This window comes from Platichthys flesus, chromosome 3 (genome assembly GCF_949316205.1).
Source record: "Platichthys flesus chromosome 3, fPlaFle2.1, whole genome shotgun sequence".
NCBI lineage: Eukaryota > Metazoa > Chordata > Actinopteri > Pleuronectiformes > Pleuronectidae > Platichthys > Platichthys flesus.
In genome coordinates, this window is record NC_084947.1 from 20,768,490 (window position 1) to 20,788,705 (window position 20,216).

Genomic DNA, 20,216 nt, shown 5'->3' on the forward strand with positions numbered 1-20,216 from the left:
GTGTAATAACTGGAGAGCTTTCTGAAGGCCAGTTATCAAGTGGGCGTTTGAAGCAATTACAGTGCACAGGGCCTTTAAGTGTCTGCACAACAAAAGACAGGCAATTGTACTGGTGTTGTTAGCAACTGGCTTTACAAGAGTAAAAATAATAGCATTTATGTAACACAGCAAAGTCTATTCAGAGACAAAAAATTGAATTGTATTCCTTGAATTGATGACGGAAGTAAAAGACGTAGAGAGTTGGTTCATCATAAAAATGATTTTATTACCCTAATTGTTATCAGAGAACGGATATCAATATTTCACTTTTTACAATATATTACTGTAATTAGACTATTTTATACATTATATTTTATATATTAATAACTTCTCAAATAATTTTGTACATGCTTTTTTGGGGACTGACATTCCCTTGTCAGATGAAGCAGAAAGATGAGGAAAAAGGCACATGATTGCTCCGGTCCGCAGTGAGCAACACAGTCCAAAGAAAGAAACACTTGTGATTTGTCGTGATTTGTGTGAGAGACGGTGAAACGCCTCCAGATCAGATGATGGGCAGCCCCTCTGGTCACATGACTTGCCAAGGCAGCACAATATGTCCAAAGCAATTTTCCAAATCACAGCCCAAAATAATAACTGTGATGTGGCGATAGACGGCAATTACATCTTTTGATTTGCTCAGATGCACTCAGAAAAAAAGACACACACACACACACGCAAACGCACACACTCTCTCTCTCTCCCATCAGTAGATTTACATTAAAAACCAAAGTATCCCGAGGACTTTGAACCACCTTCAGGGGCGGCACTCAGGTGTTTCCTTACTCTGTTCTATACATGTGGCTGAATGTCAGGATCCTGGGCCGTCTCGAACTGTGCAGCTCGCCGTAAGGTCTCTGAGAACACACAGCTTCCGTGGAACACAAGAATTGATCATATTCTTCTTTCCTTGGCCTGAGGGAAGCTCAGTGTGTGCGGTGCAGTCCGTGATGTGGAATACTACAGACTAGCACCGGCAGTCCCTGCTCCTCTCCTCTCAGTCCACAGTTTGAGCTCCAAATGCAACTTGAAACAGTGCCCAAGCTGTCTCAGAGGTTCTGCTCTGGCTTCAGTGCCTGGGATGCTTAATCCAGTTTCGTATCATCCACTTCTGACCAGAGCATCTCTGGACCACCAGGCGAAGGCCAAAGTTGGCATCTTTGGACATTTCTACCTCCAAGCACCGACCAGTGTCCCTGCTGATGATTGGCCCATTCTGAAACAAGACAAACATGCAATTATGGCCAGCTTTAACCCAGAAACCTTGAGAACAAACAGATGGCGCATTCACATTTTAATTCCAAAATTGCAATGTGCGTTGCTCTAGCAGTTATTGAAGTTAACAGACATTCACCAACGTGCCACATTTGGTGTTGCAGTATTTATGACCAAAGAGAAAAGGTGTCTATTTGCTTCTTTACCTGTGTGAAGTCCCACAGCCTCTGGGAAACTCTTGAAACTACATCACATTTTTTCAGACTGGGAGAGCGTCCTCTGCTGTCATCAACCAGGCATTTCGTGTCAGGCAAGAAGGTGGTCGACCCCAGGGGTCCAAGCTGGAGAAGCCCCTCAGTCGAGTAGCGGGCCAGCTGCAACACAGAGATAACCAAAGTGTTTCCACTGTTGGAATCAAGCACTGCAGCAGAAATCACAGTTTCCAAAACACCTACATGACTTTTTCTTTCAAGAGCACCGCGATATCTGTGGGAAACATGAGCTGTATAGGTGACTCTGTGAAAACTGAATGTGGTGCACAGCAATGACGCTCAGCTGCTCTGCCTCACAGACACAACAACTTAAGAAGCAGAGGAAAAAAAAGATTTTAGGCTGATTGGAAAACTGCAAAACGGACAGAAAAGTTTAATGCTGTTATACTTCCTGTTTAGGCTAATTATTTTAAACAACAACGTAATCGACATTGGATCTATAGGATAGTACAAAGAAAGTGCGGGTACCAAAGTGGAAAATGCTGTATCTTCCTGTATCATCAGCTTCACTGACCATTGGAATTAGTTTGTTAATGAAAATAAAGTTCAGGTTGATAATTTACTTCTTCTATACATCACTTACAATGAAATCCATTTGAAACACTATTTATAATACATTTGAATCTGCTTTTTTATGGTGGATAAGTTGGAGAATATTGAATAATTCCACAAAAGTCAAAAGTTAAGACTGCAGCAACTGATCTGCTTAACAAGCTAAACAAGTTATCTAATCATCCATAGGACACCCGTCCATTAAAAATGTACAAGAATGGAAAACCAATAAGGTAATTCAGTTGTAGCCATGGCTTGTTGTAGCTATCTTTAACTTAGACTAGACATTGATGTTTGCAATTTGTAGAGCAGTCCAGTGCAGAGCAGCAGTTGTATGGTTATATTGGAGGTAGAGGCAAATGCTTCGGACTCCATTCATCCAAAGGGAAGAAAAACATATCTAAATGATTTACGTTTATTACTTTACATTTATGTCTAAAACTAGCAGAAAACCCCCACAACTACACAACCACATAAGCTATTCTAGGAAATCTTTGGTGGGTTTTCTGCATGATCACACTAGATTAATGTTTAATTAGAATTGCACACCTAGTGCCATCAAAGTGGCTGCTGATGAAAGGAGCTTCTCTAAGCTTGAACTCATTAGAACCTACTGAGATCTGCTATGGATAAAGAACGTCTGAGACTTAACATCATGTGGTCTCACAACTGTCATCTACATTGTGCTTCAACTATACCTTTTGGTGCAATGCTGTCATTGGTATTATAATTAAAAATCACTTGTTGTGTACACAGGTTTCTTTGATATTATTTTTTGTGCAACACCCGACTAACATTGTTTTTATATTTAGCTTTATGTAATTTTTTCTTACTGTTTATATTTTTTGAATGTATGATAAGACATTACGTTATTTAGAGTCAGACAGGATTGGTATTCAAAGGTAAGTGTCTATAGTTGAATGTGCATCAGCTAAAATCTCGCCTAGGGCACCAAACTGGTGAGGACCGGCTCTGCATGGGAACCACAGTGTAGATCTCATTAATGCCACAATGTTTACCCAAACCCAAACCTGATCCCTCACTGTTTAATCCTCCACATAAAGGCTCTGCAACGATAGGGATCTATTACGTAAGGATACGGTAGAGATAACATTTAATATTTATAGACATGATCCTCTGTGAAAAACGAGAGGCCAAAGATAAAGACAGATAGAGACAATATGACAGCAGCTGCTTTGAGGGGGGGGGGGGGGGCACACACACACACACACACACACGACCCAGGAGGAATCAATGTCACAGAGCGAACAATGTCTCTTTCAGTGCTTATTGATGTGAAAATATGTTGTAACATCTTCTGTCTCAGTCTGATGCTCCTCAGTCTTTACAAACAGACTTTCTGAGGGTTTGAAAAAGAAAGTGACGAATACAAGGACATTTTCAACCCCACTCAAAAGAAGGACCTTGTGACGATCCTGTCTACAAACCTGTAAAATTAAGATTTCACCTGCAATACTGTGAAAACAATTTATTGTGGGATGCTTTTGTACTAACAGTTTGTGTTCAGGTTTATAAATCAAACATAACAAAGGTTTTTGAGGCATGTAAAACTATGTGGGTGTTGCTCTTTGTGAGAACAGAGAATTCATGCTGCGAGTTATAATCGAATGTTTTGCTCGAGAAATCCACTCTGAAAAAATAAGAAACCAATGACGCGCCACTTTGTGTGTCTCTCAAGGTTCACTGGAGCTGGTCGGGCTGTGCATGGCGATGCTGGTAAGAATATCTCTTTAAACTGAGGAATGGCAAAGATTTATCTGAACATAATTCAAAATCTCAAGCTAATGCAAGACAGACCATTGTGATATTCAATTTTATCACAAGATGGAGGCCTAAAGGGCCTCATAGATTAAGGAACTGTGATTTATCCATGGAGTAAACTATGGCTTAACTAAACTGGACACAAGGAAACCCCATATAATCTCCATAAATCCTGTTTACAGGTCAGTCGGGGAGCCCCTTTATACGCTAATACATTTCAAATGGGACCACAACAAATAATTACGGCGAGGAAATTATTCTGCCAAGCCAATTAACCTGTGCCATTAGACGCTCCATTGATTTCCTGCCATCGTAAAAGTTATCGTAAAAGCCACTTTGGAGGTCGAGCTAATCACAAGTTTCTTAATTAGCTCATTAATGGTGCAACACTGTGACAATATAAATATAAGATGCAGTCGTTGTACATTGTATTGGGGTTCTAACATGTTCATAATCTTGGAGATTTTGCCTCTAGGGGTCTCTCACTAAAAGAAGACAGTGTTGAATTAGGGAAGTTGTTCCCCTCTCCCTCACTTCTGTACCTGCAGTCCAGCTTCTCCCAGTAAGAGATCCCTTCAGTGTTAATCATTCAGGAGGTTTCTACCAGGAGCCAAATTATCCACAGAGGTCTCCTCCTCTCCAAAACAAACAGATCAGGTGATTAAACCTGGTAATAACACTGAATAAAGCAGTTTCACATTAACACTCATCCTGGGGGGGCTTCTCACTGAGCTGCTGCTAATGTTTGCCCTGCTTGTTTCTCTGATAACGTATGATCTGCACAATCAGAGGATTTTCACCAGGAGTCAGAACATCTGCAGAAGTGTTTGCTCAGCTAGAGTCTCTTATGACTAAGACGTCCAATGACTAAATTCCTTTCGGTTAAAATATAAAAACCTGCTGGTGTCTTGGTGCATAAATTTGCCTCTTACAGGCAAAAAATGTGGCAGAATATATATATATTATTATATCATATCAAGATGGATAAATCTATTTGTCTGTGCTTTGTCTATACTGGGGATAAAATGTGACCTGGAGAATTGTGTAAAGAGATCATTTTTTTTAGAAATTCTTTAAATCTCTTGTGAAAATAAAATGTTATTGATATGGATGATTTGTTTTGATGCCTGAAATAGCTTCACGGAAGTAGGGGAATAAATGTTTGAAATAATTGATGAATGGGAAATAATTGTCAACATTTTTGTAAAGAAGTTGCCTACCACTAACCGTTAGAGGGACTGGGATGAAGATGACTGAATAATGACTTAAAACTACATTTCAAGCTTCATTTTTTCCTCACATTCTGTCAATCCAGTGACAACAGATGTGTTTTCATGGCAAGGGTATTTCCTGAGTATCAATTGGTTGGTCTAGCACAAAGACAGGTGAGCAAACCAATCCCCTAATTGTGCGAAGGTAGCAACAGATGACGCATGTGCCACTCGCTCCTCATTGGCTCCGAACTCCTGTTGAGTGATGCAAGATCTTTCAGAAAGATGCCAATGACAGCTGAGACAGCTGCGTTTGTGGGCTGTATTATGGTTGAGATATTAATACAGATTTATAAATATTGATGTTTACACACAGCTGCATCCTTATACCCCAGAGTGGTTATTCTAATCCACACAGATCTAAAATGTGTTGTAACCAAGTGGCGTAAAACTGGATAAATTCCGTTTGGATCACTTCAAAAACACAGTGCTGTGACATGACGCCACTGTAACCCAATGAAATGAGCCTTGATCAAAATTATGCATTTTTCTAGGACTTAAAATTGAATGAAAGTAAACAACTCAACAAAAATAACAAGAAAGCTCTAGTTTTTGTTTTTTTTGGAATGTAATATTAAATGCAATTAAATGCAATATTGTAAGCACATAGCATACCTTTATACCTTAGCATAAGTGTTGCAGGAGCTGTCCATCAGCATCATGCACACCTGAGTACACCACACCTAGCAAGGAGCGGACTCAATAAAGAGAACACTTCACATTGCACTGCTGCACATACATGAACCAACAAAGAAGACGCATCATTAATTTTAAAAGCCAGCTTCTTAGTGTGCATGTGTATGCAAGCAGAGAATTAATCCAGACTTTGTAACTGCTACACCAAAATGTATTCACTTCATTATACTATTGAACAAAGGTGAGACATTAGCCATGATTTGGATTTCTACTGCCGGCAGAGAGAGCCTCATTCCTCAGAGGCACAATGAAGATTTATTCTGGCCAATTATATTTCTCGATAAGTAAAAAGAGCACTGGTAAAGAGGAATGCAAAATCACAATGCCACATGAAATTGAATTTGTCCTGCTCACAGTAATGCCGGTCATCATTGTAATCTAATGATACAAGGGCACAAAATTCATCTCCATTTGTTTATTTTTCCTGCGGATGAGGACTAAAGGAGTCAGTGAAGCTGGACGCCCATAGACTTTCACTGGAGGAGAACGGAGGAGAGGCTGGGGACCACTGGCGTCCTCGAAACACTCCTTCATATGACAGATGAGTGAAGAACGCACTCAGCAGCAGGAGAAGCAGGAAGAGAAGGTGACTAATGTAAGAAAATAATGAGGCATGAACAGTTTTTGAATGAGTCGTCTTCAGGATTGACTTTTGTTTCACCGCACAAAAAGGAGAATAAGAACAAAACAGGACATCAAGCTCCCGCCCACAACGCCTTGCGTCCTGGTATCTATTCAAGTAAAGGTTATACTGAGTGCACGGCCGTTTCTTTCAGCTTTATCCAGAATGGATACGGAATGTTATTATTAGTAATTTTATTAAGCAAGTAAAAACATTTAAATGCTTTTAAAATTAAACTAAACAAGAAGCAGTGGGAAGATATGTTTCATTGTTATACCGAACTGCCAAGATCAATTATGTCACTGTCGTTGTGGAAAACATCAAGCCCACACCCTGTTGTGAGAAGTCAGGATACATGAAACAAGACTTGACATTAACAAAATAACGTACTTTCACAATCATATCAAAAGATTTGTTTTGTTTTTTTCCTGCTAGAATCAATGTGTTCACGGATCTTCACAATTAAGCGGCTGAGCCTTGACTCGAAGCGTTACATCATTGCCAGTGAAACCACTCAAAACAATGTGGTTAGTTGATTTCATATTTAGTGACAAGTGCTAACATCCATCTGCAGTTTAACGAGTGCATATTAACAACAGTCGTCAATCTTAATAGTTGATATCACAGTCACTTCAATTTTATAAAGCCAGGCTTTGGAGAATCAAAGAGGATTTTAAATAAGTTTTTGTTGGATGAACTGACTGAACCAGTTTTATGCACAGCTGTAATAATCTGTGTCATTGTTTTTGGTGTTGAATTGTTCCTTTATACAGTGCTCCAAAAAAGTAAGGGAACACTTTAAGATCAAATCAAATCACACACCAGATCTTGTTGAACGAATTATTCAAGATGAAAATCTTTACTGATGTACACTGATTCAATCATATAAACCCATTGAGGTCTGGATTCAAAACCACACTGCAAATCGATGTAAATATTTGAAATTGAAATTACTGAGCGTTTGGTCAGAAACATGCACACCAGTAGCCTGCTGGAGGTCATTTTGAAGGTTCTCTGGCAGTGCTCCTCCATTTCCTCCTCGCACAAAGGAGCAGATACCGAACCTCCTGCTGGGTTGATGCTCTTCTAAGGACCTGTCCAGCTCTCATTATGTAACTGCCGGTCTCCTGGTATCTCCTCCATGCTCTTGAGATAGTGCTGGGAGACACAGCAAACCTTCTTGCAACTGCATGTATGGATGTGCCATCCTGGAGGACCTGGACTAAATGCAACCTGATTGGGCTGCAGGTACCGACTCGTGCTACCATGCATGTTGACTTTGTACACATTTTAAACAAGTGCTAATGTATTATCACTGTGTATTAACGATCTGATCTCGTATTCTCCAGCTTTAAAACCCTGAATCTGGTTTGAATGTTTAGTGACTCCGGGAGGATTAAGTGCTTATTAAATGAGACAGTACATTGGCAATTACGGGGCAGCTCTGTCGTTCTCTATGAATGAAAAAACATTCTCTCATCTATTTTTTCTAATTTCAAAACCTCGACCCAAAAATGATCCTTGAGTATTGAGCACTAGATCTGCTGCTATTCTTAACGGCTTTTTTTATCATCCTGGGGATGTAGAATACTTTCCATGAAGTATTTTGTACTTCTCAATCCATTCCGGTTTGCACTACTCACCTCACTGTGTGACTTTTGACTGCATACAATGTTGGGTTCTTTTTCTTTCGGAGTACTTAACATGTTGTGCACTTGTGTATGTTCTGTCTACTTACTCCAGGGATGTTTACACAAGGGATCAGAGAAACATTCACATCCTGTATTTGTCCTGTACATATGGCAGAATAGACAGTAAAGATGACTTTGACCATATGTTCAGGTTCTCTGAGTCCCTTTACATTTTGCACATGTGATGCACATTGATTGCATAATGTGATATGGAATATATCTGTTTATATCTATTTCTTTCGTTCATTGATTTTCAATAGTTAATCTCCTCACACACGGGTTTAGAGGATGTATCCTGCTGAAGTGTGTTAAGTCAAGGTTTGGTAATTATGCACCTGAAAGAACTGTATATTTGTTCAATTTGTTGCTGTAAGCTGTAACTAAAGTACTGTTGGTGAACTGAGCAGCATATTGCCAGTGATAGCAACATGCAAGTTAGCTTCAGATGAGGTCTGCTGATTGTTGGCTGATGATAGGAGTTACCGACAAAGTAAAACATATCTCCATGAATTGATGGATGAATGGATGGGACACTTTTGAATGTGTAAGTCTGCCTTAGGCCATTATTGGATTCTTTACTCATCCATGATTACATTGATGTACATTTCTGGATATTTAGCTCTTTTTTAAATAGATTATTCATCCTCACTGAATCCAGACACAATTCTATTATAATTTAAATAGCTCCTAAATATATATACTGTAGTTATACAAGAATAAATTTCACAATGGTCAAAATTAATTAGAACCTCTTCACGGGTCATTTTCAGCACCCTACTGTTTCTTGACTGATTCTTTCGCAAAATTTTTGGAAACATGCCAACGGCACAAAGAAATAAATCAACTGGTGTGTAACGTATGTGAGTAATTAAGCCTGATCGGTTGAGATCCATCAAAGGTTAAAGCGCAGAATAAGTTGATTCATGAATACATCTGTAATAAGGGCATCGGCAGGAAACCTGTGATGTTATTTTGAAAGAATCAACTCCACTTGATTGACTGAGTGTGATGAACACTGAACATGAACACACAGTCTGTGGGTGTGGTCTTACCTGGGAGGACATGCCGTGGCAGGGGTAGAGGATAGCTTTGTCGTCGTCCTCAGAGCCCTGGTCCAGGCAGTATCCACTGGCCTTGCTGTTCCTCACCTGAAAGACAACACACAGATACTGTCACTAGAAATGTGAGAGACACAAACTCTGCAGACATCACACAGCCATGAGGATGTTGCGAGAGGTTGCTATCAAAAGAGGCACTTCGATTTCAATGTCAATTACTTGATCAAAGAGTGACTTCACCACATGAAACAATGAGTTGGCATGGTTTTTAAAAGAAAGATAATATCTCCGGTGATCAATCCAATCAGAGAAAACTCTGGGGAAAGATCTGAATTTTTGCAATTACAGTATTTCTACATGAAAGGTGTCAAATCAAAGAATCCTGTACTGGGCTGATTTACTTCCACTTAGAAATGTTAGCTTGTGTCAGTCAAACCTTTGTGTAGATAAACATTTGGTTGGAACAGTTTTCTACCTCTACTTGAAGTTCTTCCTTGTGAGTGGCTGCTTGCCACAGAATTCAAAATGAAACTAAATCAATTGCCAATCTCTTTTTGTAGCTTTTCTAGTTCTTTCAATCTCACCATATTATTCCTCTGTGCATGTTACATCCCGCTCCTGTCCTGTGTCCTGTCAGTTTTGGTTCTATTGGGCTCTGTTCACGCAGAGGAGTCTTAAATCATCACAGAGCGACGGATGGGCCATGATAGGATATTATTATGCAGTGGCCAGTCCCAGTTCTACCCCTCCCTCTCCTCCAGGCCTCCAGATGGTGGTGTGCATTGAGCATGAGCTTTCGGCTCTGTGTGATTTGAATGCTTACGGCTTAATTTCCAGGCAAAGATATATCTATCATGCGCTGTTGTCAGGGAGGGTTCTACTCGGCTGCTCTGGTCAGCGTGGCCTAGCGCGGCGCTGATGCTCAGTGACGGATGAGACTCACTTCTGCTGCGGCAACACAAGGTAAGTGTTTCCCTGCCTGTTGACAGGCCTGAAATAGTGCCACTTAAGTGGCTGCCGCTGCAAGGAACCCATTAGCTGACTTCGAGAGCCAAAGCTGACGGCAGGTGCAACGGGGGGGGGGTAGATTCACATTGCTCTGATGAATGTAGAGGTTAATTTTCGGTGTATTCTGACATTGCACTTGCAGATCATATAGATTTTGCTTGTGTCATCTTCCTCCTGTCGCCCTCCACTGTGTTGAGAGCAAAGCCAAGCCCAAAGCAATCAAGTTGTAAAGGAAAACTAATAAGTGATTTTCTAAAGAAAACTAATTTTTAGGAAATTATGTTTAACCCTGTGATGATGCTGCATTGCCATAACGGTGAGACTGTTTACAGTGAATTCATGTTTTTCACTTGTGTGGAGCGTGTGAGCCTGTGTGACTCTGTGCCCGATGCAGAGAGTTTAGTGCAAAATAAAATAGACCACAACAAGCTGCTGACATTTGTGTCAACGTCAAACATTTATCAATAAAGACAAGTCACAGAAACACCCTGATAACTCACAGCTCACAAATTATTGAGTTACCACCAACTCATTTTGTGCATTTATCATCTACGGAATCAAATTAGCTCTCTCACTGGATGCATCCTGTCTATCACAGCTCTGTAACAGAATAACAGATGAGAACATGGGAAAATGAACATGCAGAATATCGGCCATAATCCTGTTACAAAGCATCTTACTCACCTCTCCATATGTGATGGTGTTGTTATAGATACGCATCTCCGGGTAGACGTGTTCAAGGTACCAGCGGAAACTCCGACACTGCAGCCTCTTCCTTAAGGCCAAGCGCTCCGACACGTCTCCGAAATCCACCCCCGGGTTCTGTTAGCGAGTCATGGGGAAACAAAGACAAATCAAATCTAAAGACTTAGCCAGATGCTAATTTACTTAAGAAGCAAGTGAGAGTCCTGGTGGAGAAAGGGAAGACGCAACTGTGGTGAGGTGCTGAGAGAATGCAACAAGCATTTAGTTAAGAGATGGATAGATGAGCCAGTCGTGGGGGACCCTCATTGTTCTTTCATTAGACATGATCTGTGCTGAACAAATTCGAATCAACTGCTTAATTATGAGCCCTCACGGCCCGTCTGCATTATGGAGGTGGCTTCCTAGATTGATTGGGGGAATGTCTAATGGCTGCACAGAGGGCTGATCCTCATTCACACATACATTGTATAGCCAAATTGTGAAAGGATAATGGCGGTCTCATAGAAATTGATGCAAAGGCAGATGCACATGCACGTACAAACTTCACATATGACCCCTAGCTGGACAGCACTGCTCTGTCAAATCTATATTCATCTCCGCTGTAGAGTCTCACAGTTTTACTGATGCAGTACATGAGCAGCACAGAGTTAAAGTGGAGTGTGGGCTTGTTATTGAAAGCTGAAACCTGTGATAGGCAGTTTACAGAGACAGTGGACAGGGGGAGATGGTGTCAGTGATCATTTCTAATTCAAATGGATTAAAAATAAAGAATTGGCCTACATAATAAATAATAAATACCCAATTCAAAACAATGAGGAGGAGAAAGTATTCTCTTTCAAAATGAGTTAACTTTCGTTTCTACTGTCCAACCAACACTGAACCACATTTCAGGGAGCGTTTTTAGGTTTACATCATGGTGACACGTTTGCATCATTCATAAACAATTCTTTTCAGATTTTTATTGTGGGATGTATAGAATACTTTAACCTTTCATATGAAAGCACGAACAAACAAATATATAGGTAGAAATTGCTGTTCCCAAAGAGGATTGTTAGTGTTGATGGTGGATGCATGATCCATGAATCTTGAACATAGATGCAGCCTTTTACAATAACCCACATAAAACAACATGAAACTGTGAAATATAGGCACACACCCACGGGCAGGAAGCCTAGAAACACTTACAAAAAAAGGAAATAATAACAAAGATCAAGGGATAACTGCATCAGTGGGATAACAAAAAAGAAGCTATTCATTTTTTAATGTATCTGATTCTGAGGGGGGGTGAAATGAATGTCGAACCACTCGCAGTCATCACTAAACTAAACTCCATAAGACAAGCTTATTGAACCTGAGAAAGTGGCAGCAGCTGACAGACTTCACTAGAAAACCCACCGTCTCTCCAACCCACACACTGCTAAGTACCTGTACTCAGCCTATATGAAAAACCTCATGAGGTGAGGTAAGATACTGTGTTACATTCATTCAGGACGTTACAATAGTTTGCATGACATGAGGGTTTGTGGATATTACACAGCTGCTGTTCTGTTTAGGGGACTTTCGTATTGAGAGAGTGTATTTAAGATAAATGCAGCAACCATATTTAATTGAACACTAAATGTGATTTAATTGTTAAAGTTTCATAATTAATAAAAAGTAGTTTGACAGTCCTAAAAGGCAGATAAACGAGCAGTGTGAATCCGTATAAAGGAGACGGATCTGTCCTCTTGTTTCTATCAAGAGTCAGGATGGAATTGTGTTTTACCTGTTGTATATTTGTGTCTTTCGGTCAGTTGCACATCATGTGAAATCGCAAAGCAAGAGAGAAGAGTTAATCTGGGAAAAATTTAAGAATAAAAGTTGAAGAACATGCTGAGTCAACAGAAAACTTGTCTGAAGGCCAGCAAAGAAAGCACCTGGAACCAGGAGAAAAAACACATGCAGGATGTGACAGACTGCTTGCAAGCTAAGAAAGATGTTCAGAGCAAAGGAGCAAGAAATGAAATCCGTGACTGCTCGACTCCAAAACAAGCAGGGTGAGACCCAGGGGCTCAAGAAGGAACTGAGGCAAAGGTGTGACCATGTGACGAGTTGGAGCTTTTATTCAAGCACAAGTCAAAGCACATCACCTTTTCAAGGATGGACGATCAACAGTGTCACAGCAGCAAATATGCCGCTGGCGAATACGAACCAAGCAGGAGCTTGTGGAAAAATAGGAATCCATCCAGACAGAGGTCCCCCAGAGAGAGAGCGACTGGTAGATGAAGGTCAACGCTCTGGAGGACAGTTTGAGAGTTGAGTAGAAGAGGAGGCCCGCTTGGAGGAAATAAAAGAGCTAGCAGACGGATCAAGGTCACAGAGGAGAAGTGGCGCCCAAAGCAGCTCAACAAGGACATCAAGAGGCCTTCATTTACGCCACATCAGCTCAGTTGGATTTGAATAAAAAGATTTGAAGTTGGTTTCCGATTTGGACTTTGAAAGAGAAAAACACTTAGACATGTCAGCTCTGTCGTGCTAAGGGTAAAAAAAAAGAGGAAAGAAAGCAAAGGATGAGACTGAAAGAATCAAGAGTCTGAAGAAGGAGTGGAAAGAAATGAAAAAGAAACATAAGGAAAAGGTCTTCTTAAAAAAGCACGATGTTCATCTAGTTAACTATGGTTCCATATACATTAAATGATAGATAGACAGATAAGGCCACTGAACGGGTGTAGTTCGCAGGTATAGGTGGATGTATATTTATGTATATCTTTTAACTCTCTAAGTCTAGTATTAGTTGTAGTAAGACTACAATTAATACTAATAAATATAATATGATTACTTTTGATATAAAAAATTTGATATAAAAAATTCAAGATGGCCCTGGAGAATAGAGCCTTCAAAATGGCAGCTCAAACCAAGCCATCCTCGTTCCATCGCTCTAATGCTTCATCATTAGACGTCAGATTTGTCAGATATGTTGATATGAAACATTGAAATGTTTTATGAATTAGTTTTCACTTTTAAATCAGTGTTGAAAACAGTTACGTCATAAGACTCCCCTGACCAGCCACGAAGCGCCAGTGACAGATGCAATTCAATTTTTTTGGTGAGATGTTGTAAAGCATTTGGACTTGGTGCCGGCCAACGTGGTGCATCATCAAGCCTCCCCCCAACGACGTAATTTCGCGCTCCGCGGGTACTTCAATAACAGGAATCCGTGATCGTGTGCATGGGCGGATCGGGAGGGGAGGGCAGGGGAGGGCGGGGAAGGGAGCGGGAGCTAGATAGAATCCTCGTGGTGCTACATCTTGGTACAGTGTGCACAAAATAACTCTGCACTGTCGGACAGCTCGGGTAATAACATGCCATGCTACTGTGTTTGTAATTACACAGGAGAAGGGATGTGGCTAGATTGGCCAGTTTGTCATGGCCGCCCCCTCAACACACACGGGGACACACACACACACACAGACACACAAAGAGACCTTCCTCAATTGGCACCTTCGACGTGCACTTAGTGGGTTGATGTAATGATGTTTGTGCCAACTTTGACAACACGCAGGCAGCAGCAGCAGCATTTCAAATCAGTGTGTGACTGCTGCAAAGCTGGTTTTCAGTTTGGTATGAGCAGCAGCACGTTGTTTTGGACTGGGCTGTGAGGTCTCCACTGACGTCCTTCACTGACAATCATCTCATTCTGCATGGCTGAGGAGGCAATTAGGAATCAACATTAAACTATTTATTAGTGAAAGTAGCTGCATTATTTTGCGGCCCAACTCGAAAGGCCCTTGAAAGCAATTACGCTTAACTGATGTGTATGAAATCAGACTAATTAGACATGAGGCTCCGATCCCTCAGTTGGCGCACCTCTCTCATCTGCCGGGAGTGAGACTGCACCGCTTCCTCACTCTGCCTTGGCTCCTCCGCCAGTGTGAAGGTCAAGTGGGATGAAATCTGAATTCTGAATTTCTATTGACCAGTGTCTCCGGAGAGCTGGGCTGCATGTCTGAATGAGAAAGTAAGACAGGAAGAGAGAGGGGGCAAAGGGAGCTCGAGGACTGAGAGAGGGCGCGACCTGAGACTGAGGAAAACTTACATTCATGGGAATGTTCCAGGCCATGTAGACGTGGGATTTGTATTCATCCATCCACACCTCGGCGGCGCGCAGGGCATTGCGCTTGGCGTAGTAATCGATGTCATTGTTGTAGGGCTTCTTGGTGCGCTCGATGTGGGCCACTCGGGCACACGGCAGGACCTCCATACTCCCTCCGCACTGCCACACCTAGACAGCAGCAAGAAACAGATTCAATTAAATGTGAATTTGTACAGGAGGTTGATCACAGAGCCTTTTCTTTATTACAGACAAATATAAAAGGAATGCTGGCGGGTGCTCGATTTCCACTGTGTCGCTATTGTTTACTAAAAGAATGGGCCCTTTCACATCATCAAACAAAAGAGTCTTTCCAAATCTTCAGCCACACTATTTTTGAGTGAAAATGAATCCTCCCCAGGCCCGATATAAAAAAACACCGCCTTCGAAAATATAAATATAAGAGGTTTTCATGGACAAATATGCTGCGACTATACACATACTTTTACACAATTTAACCCCAATAACCTCTCCTAAATAGTGAGTCTTTAACATGACCAAAGGCTTAATGATGCAGGCATTACCATCTATCGTTTCCTACTGAAGAAAGAGAAAGAGTGGGTAATCATTTTTTCTGTGAGCCATACACAATAAATACAAAAAAAGTCCCCGGAGAGTTGACAACCAGAAATCTCTGATACCATGGGTGTCGCACATATGGCATGAGGACTGATATATAAAGCCAGGCAGTAAATGTATTTCATCTTGAAAAGCATCACGCATTGATTGATTGTCGGGCTGAGGGACGTAGTGACACCCAGCTAAAATACTCGAGTCAAAGAAAAATGGCGGCAGGCAGTCACATGATAGTAAAACTATAATTTCTCAGATTTGAATAAAAAAAACTCTAAAATAACATCCTCTGCTGACATGTAGTGAATCTATGGCACGCTGGGGGAAAGGGGCTCAGCAGTTACATACACCTCAGAATGCCACAGCATATGGTAAAGTCCTTCCAGAGGTGCAAACTGCGGAGCCTCCACCACCCACTGTCTCTTGATGAGGATAGCTACGATGCCTAACAGATGTTCTGATCGAGTAACTTCTCTCTGAACTGAATTGGTGCCCCCCTGCACAGTGTAAAAGGACCAGGCTGCTCCAAAAGCATTCTCTCGATTACTGTATGTTCCAGAGCAGAGGGGAAGCCTGTTCTGAGCTGAATATGGTTATTTAATGACATCTGCATAATCCACAAAGGGCTGTCTGTATCACATATCTCACAAACTGTCCATTTTGTCTTAATGCTTGTATGCCATGTGTCTTGTCAATGGCCTTAGAGAGAAAGTGGAATTAACAGGCGACCAGTGCTCTGTAGCTTCAGTCGGGGTGGGCAGCGTACTATCAGTGAGTCTGGGGACCAAGCTGGACACGTCTTCTTCTATATCCTCTGATAAATTGTTTCTTTGTTAAACAAAGGATATTCACTACCAGCTTTTCTATGTTCTGTGAGATGATTAAAGTGTTTTTATTCTATAATATTAAAGTCATTAGAAGTTAATGAATAGATCAACTTCAACAGATTAATCCTGACCATTTATATTCTCTACTTTAGTGAGAGTGAACAAATCCCACGAACAAAACAAAAACAAAATCTCAGTTCTTTCTGATTTAATAACACTTTCAGTGGCTCTTACTCCAGACTGAGGGTTTAAATCAGCAGAGAAGTATTACAAATAACAGCTCAACAATTTCCTAAACAGCTGCTGTAGAATGTTTACTCAGGAGTAAATAGTCTATCTGTTGAGGATTATTTACGAGTTCATGTCTGAAAACTGAGTTGTTTTTTGATTGCACTAAAATGTATGAAATGCGTCTTCGAATTAAGTGTTATCAAGCAACTAGACTAATATGTGTTTGAATCAATAAACCTTGAGCTACATGCCATGTGTACATTGTTCATGGAACTAATACAGTATCAAACACAGGTCCTATTTATTATAATTACAGAAACTACATGCTCACAGGTGTCAGGGAAATTAGTTTTTAAATTAAACAATAAAAAAGGCTGTTGAGGCATCAGTCCCCTGTTATTTTCTCTTTCTCTGAAACCCTTTACTATCTCATCTATGTCAGTGATGGAGTAGTTGACCAGGGCCTGACCTGATCTTGAATACCTCCGCTGACTGCATGACCCCTCATCTTCTCTGCTCATGATCCACAGTGACCCTGGCCTAGAAAAAAATCCATAACTACTTTGGAGTAGGCTTTACCTGCTTTACTGCTCCTCGTGACTCATTCTGCTTTGTGACAATAGCTGCTATAGTTGTGGCTTTTATGTGGGTGTGGGGAGAATACTGAAAGTAATCATTTCATCATTGTTGGTTGTGTGATTATTCCTTTTATTTCCCATACCATAACGCTTTAAATATAAGTGTTAGGCAGATGTTGTAGTCATGGTTAAGGAGTCTGCAGGAAATGAACACAGCGATGTAATATCCTCTTAAATAATGGTGACATGACTCTGTGTGTAGGTGTGTTTGTGTGTGTGTGTGTGTGTGTGTGTGTGTGTGTTACTATCTATGTGAGTTAAGTGCTTGTGGATATGTGCAAAGAGCACTCATGGATAATTGAAAACGTGGATATGTGTAATTGCAGTTAGCAGTTTGCCCGGCACTAAAAGCAAATTAAAGATCAATATGTTCTAAACCACCATTTCCAGAAGGTCAGAAACCTATTAGCTAACTAAGCTTGTGAAACAGGCTGCGATTCCTCTGCACCCCCATCAGGCCCCATGCAGGGGCAGAAGCTAAACAGGCTTTTTGTCAGTAATGAAAGAAAGACCTTTTATTTCTCATCAGTCACGACAACAAACAAGTAACCCTTACCATAATCCAACCAATTTGTTTTTCTGATCAGTGCACGTCTATGCATTGTTAAAAAAACACAATCATGCTGTACATTAGTTTGATCATTTTTTTTATTATTATTTGGTAACACTGATATATTTCATTGTCACCACTGAACCAGCTGTTACAAGTGGCAGTCGATGGGGCTGCAATCATCTCAATAAGCATAATTTTGTTTTGATCACTTATCCCAACATGGTGTGCTGTAAATCATATGCTAAGTAAACTGCAAGAAACAATTAAGGGAAATATCCAACAGAGAATTATTGCTATATCATCCATCAGTTCTGGTTCCTGTGGGTGCTACAGCACAGGGCGAAAAAAGATAGCATGACTGACTGAACTGAGCTCCTCCAGCTCCTCCAGCTCCTGCAGCTCCTGCAGCTCCTGCAGCTCCTGCAGCTCCTGCAGCTCCTGCAGCTCCTTGCTAACAGTCTAAGCTCTGAATCTGTATGACAGTCTGTAAACAAAATGTGTTTCATCTAAAGCAGTTTATCTGGTTTGTCACTATCTGTCCAGTACAGTGTGACTGATTCTGTGTGTTTGGACAATGTGTAATGCTAAGATTACATCACATCAGAGAAAGTGGATAAATAGGAAGCAATAGGACTGCTGCAGCCTGCTGGACCTCACATGTGTGGAACTTGAACCTCACTCATCACGTCTGAGATGGCAGGTACGTGGTCAATTGTAATGAAGAATTGATGTGTTGACAGTATTGCATATTCTATTAAGATTGCATTTCTCCTCTGACAGATAACAAAGAATAACATCAGTTCGCAGCAGTGTTGAAACATGGAAAAAAGCAGGAACACCACATAACTGAAAAGTCCTTTTCAGATTCCCTTGAACACTTCTTTCACATCATGAATATGAATATATGTACGTTTTTTTATTTAAAGGCTGCAAGCTACATTATCCAACTATTATTCTATAGGGAAACCATTCAGACCTAAAATAATCCAGATATAAAAACAAGACAATACGAGCTGTATTTATAGATTTAATACAACCTTAAAATCCCAAGTTGAATAATCACATATCCAATTGTTTGAAGTGTTATCAATAGCTAAAGCACTAGAAATATTAGTCAATTAGAAAAACTTCTTTGCAGATGATATTTTACCGAGTGTCAGGATCCAGGCTAAAACAATAAATAATTAAAATTAATAAATTAATTTAATTGCATATGTGTAGTGAAATCTAATCCCAAACAACAAACTATATGGCAGAAGACTGTCTTCCATTAAAGTAACAGCAAAACAACCTGTGTGAGGACATCTGTAGAGTCAGCCCTGTCTTTGAGATTCAGTGATGCTGATGTAACCTTCTTCAACCCATTAGAAGCTCATGGTATGAAGCAGAAACAGGTGTGTGTGTGTGTGTGTGTGTGACTGCATAGACATGTGTGTGTGTGTGTGTGTGTGTGTGTGTGTGAGCTACATACTGCTCCTGAGTCTATCCAGGAATTCAGTCGAACCTGCAGTGTTCCCTATGGGAAAAATGATTACTACTGAAAAGATCATTATTTATTTACACAAAAGAGCTTCCAACAAAAGCCGCTGCACACACACAGAAAATAAACATTTGTTTTCCTGGATTGGATGGAAAATTAATCTTTGAAAACATTTTAAATTTAAAAAAGTATTAAAATACAACTGAAAGCAAAATAGGTGCAGAGGATGGAGGGCTTAAAAAAGAGGTTGCTTCTGATTGTGCCTTTAAAAATGTAATTATTATGAAAATATGATCAAATCTAAATACCAAATAAGATGCCCACCTCTTTTGAAAACCCACCCACGCATACTCAGGACTGTATTTTGATGACGTCCATTTGGCACTGACCCTTCATAAAATCTGGGCCTGCATCAATAAGAGGAGGCACTTAACACAGAGCACTGTGATGTAGTGGTAATGTAATTGCTGATTTAATTGAATTGTCTCTGTACATGCAGTAAGTTAATTGCAGCCGGACCATTTGTGTGAGAAGCTCCACGGGGCTGCAGCAAACATCAGCCATAAACAGCATAAAAGCTATTAACAGCACTAAACAGGTTTCCATAAACGCCTTTTACACAATACAATCAATGAAGTGGGAAAATGCAGCATGGCCGAGCTTATGATGGGGACACTCCGAGGCTTTGGATGTATGATATTTGCTAATTTCACCTGATTAAAAATAAACATTCTTTCTTTACCATGGGGTGAGAAACTCCCCATTAAAACTCTGATTAATAATTAAACAATAATAATCAGGCCTCATCAATGTTCCCCCATTAGAATGAAATCAAATTGCATGCACGTACAGAGGCAATTACTTTAAGGGTAAC

At 40.5% G+C, this 20,216-nt stretch overlaps 1 protein-coding gene across 1 annotated transcript in view; it reads right to left on the minus strand.

Moving 5' to 3' along the window:
• Window positions 1–274: 274 nt before the first annotated feature.
• The window catches only part of galnt9 (polypeptide N-acetylgalactosaminyltransferase 9), a 91,553-nt gene continuing 71,611 nt past the window's right edge, over window positions 275–20,216 (minus strand). Inside the window, exons 7-11 of the mRNA XM_062380115.1 lie at window positions 14,987–15,172; window positions 10,891–11,028; window positions 9,193–9,288; window positions 1,461–1,628; window positions 275–1,255 (exon numbers count right to left, since the gene is read on the minus strand). Coding sequence (XP_062236099.1) covers window positions 1,109–1,255; window positions 1,461–1,628; window positions 9,193–9,288; window positions 10,891–11,028; window positions 14,987–15,172 — 735 coding nt within the window. The 3' untranslated portion in view covers window positions 275–1,108. The remainder of the gene's footprint in view (window positions 1,256–1,460; window positions 1,629–9,192; window positions 9,289–10,890; window positions 11,029–14,986; window positions 15,173–20,216) is intronic.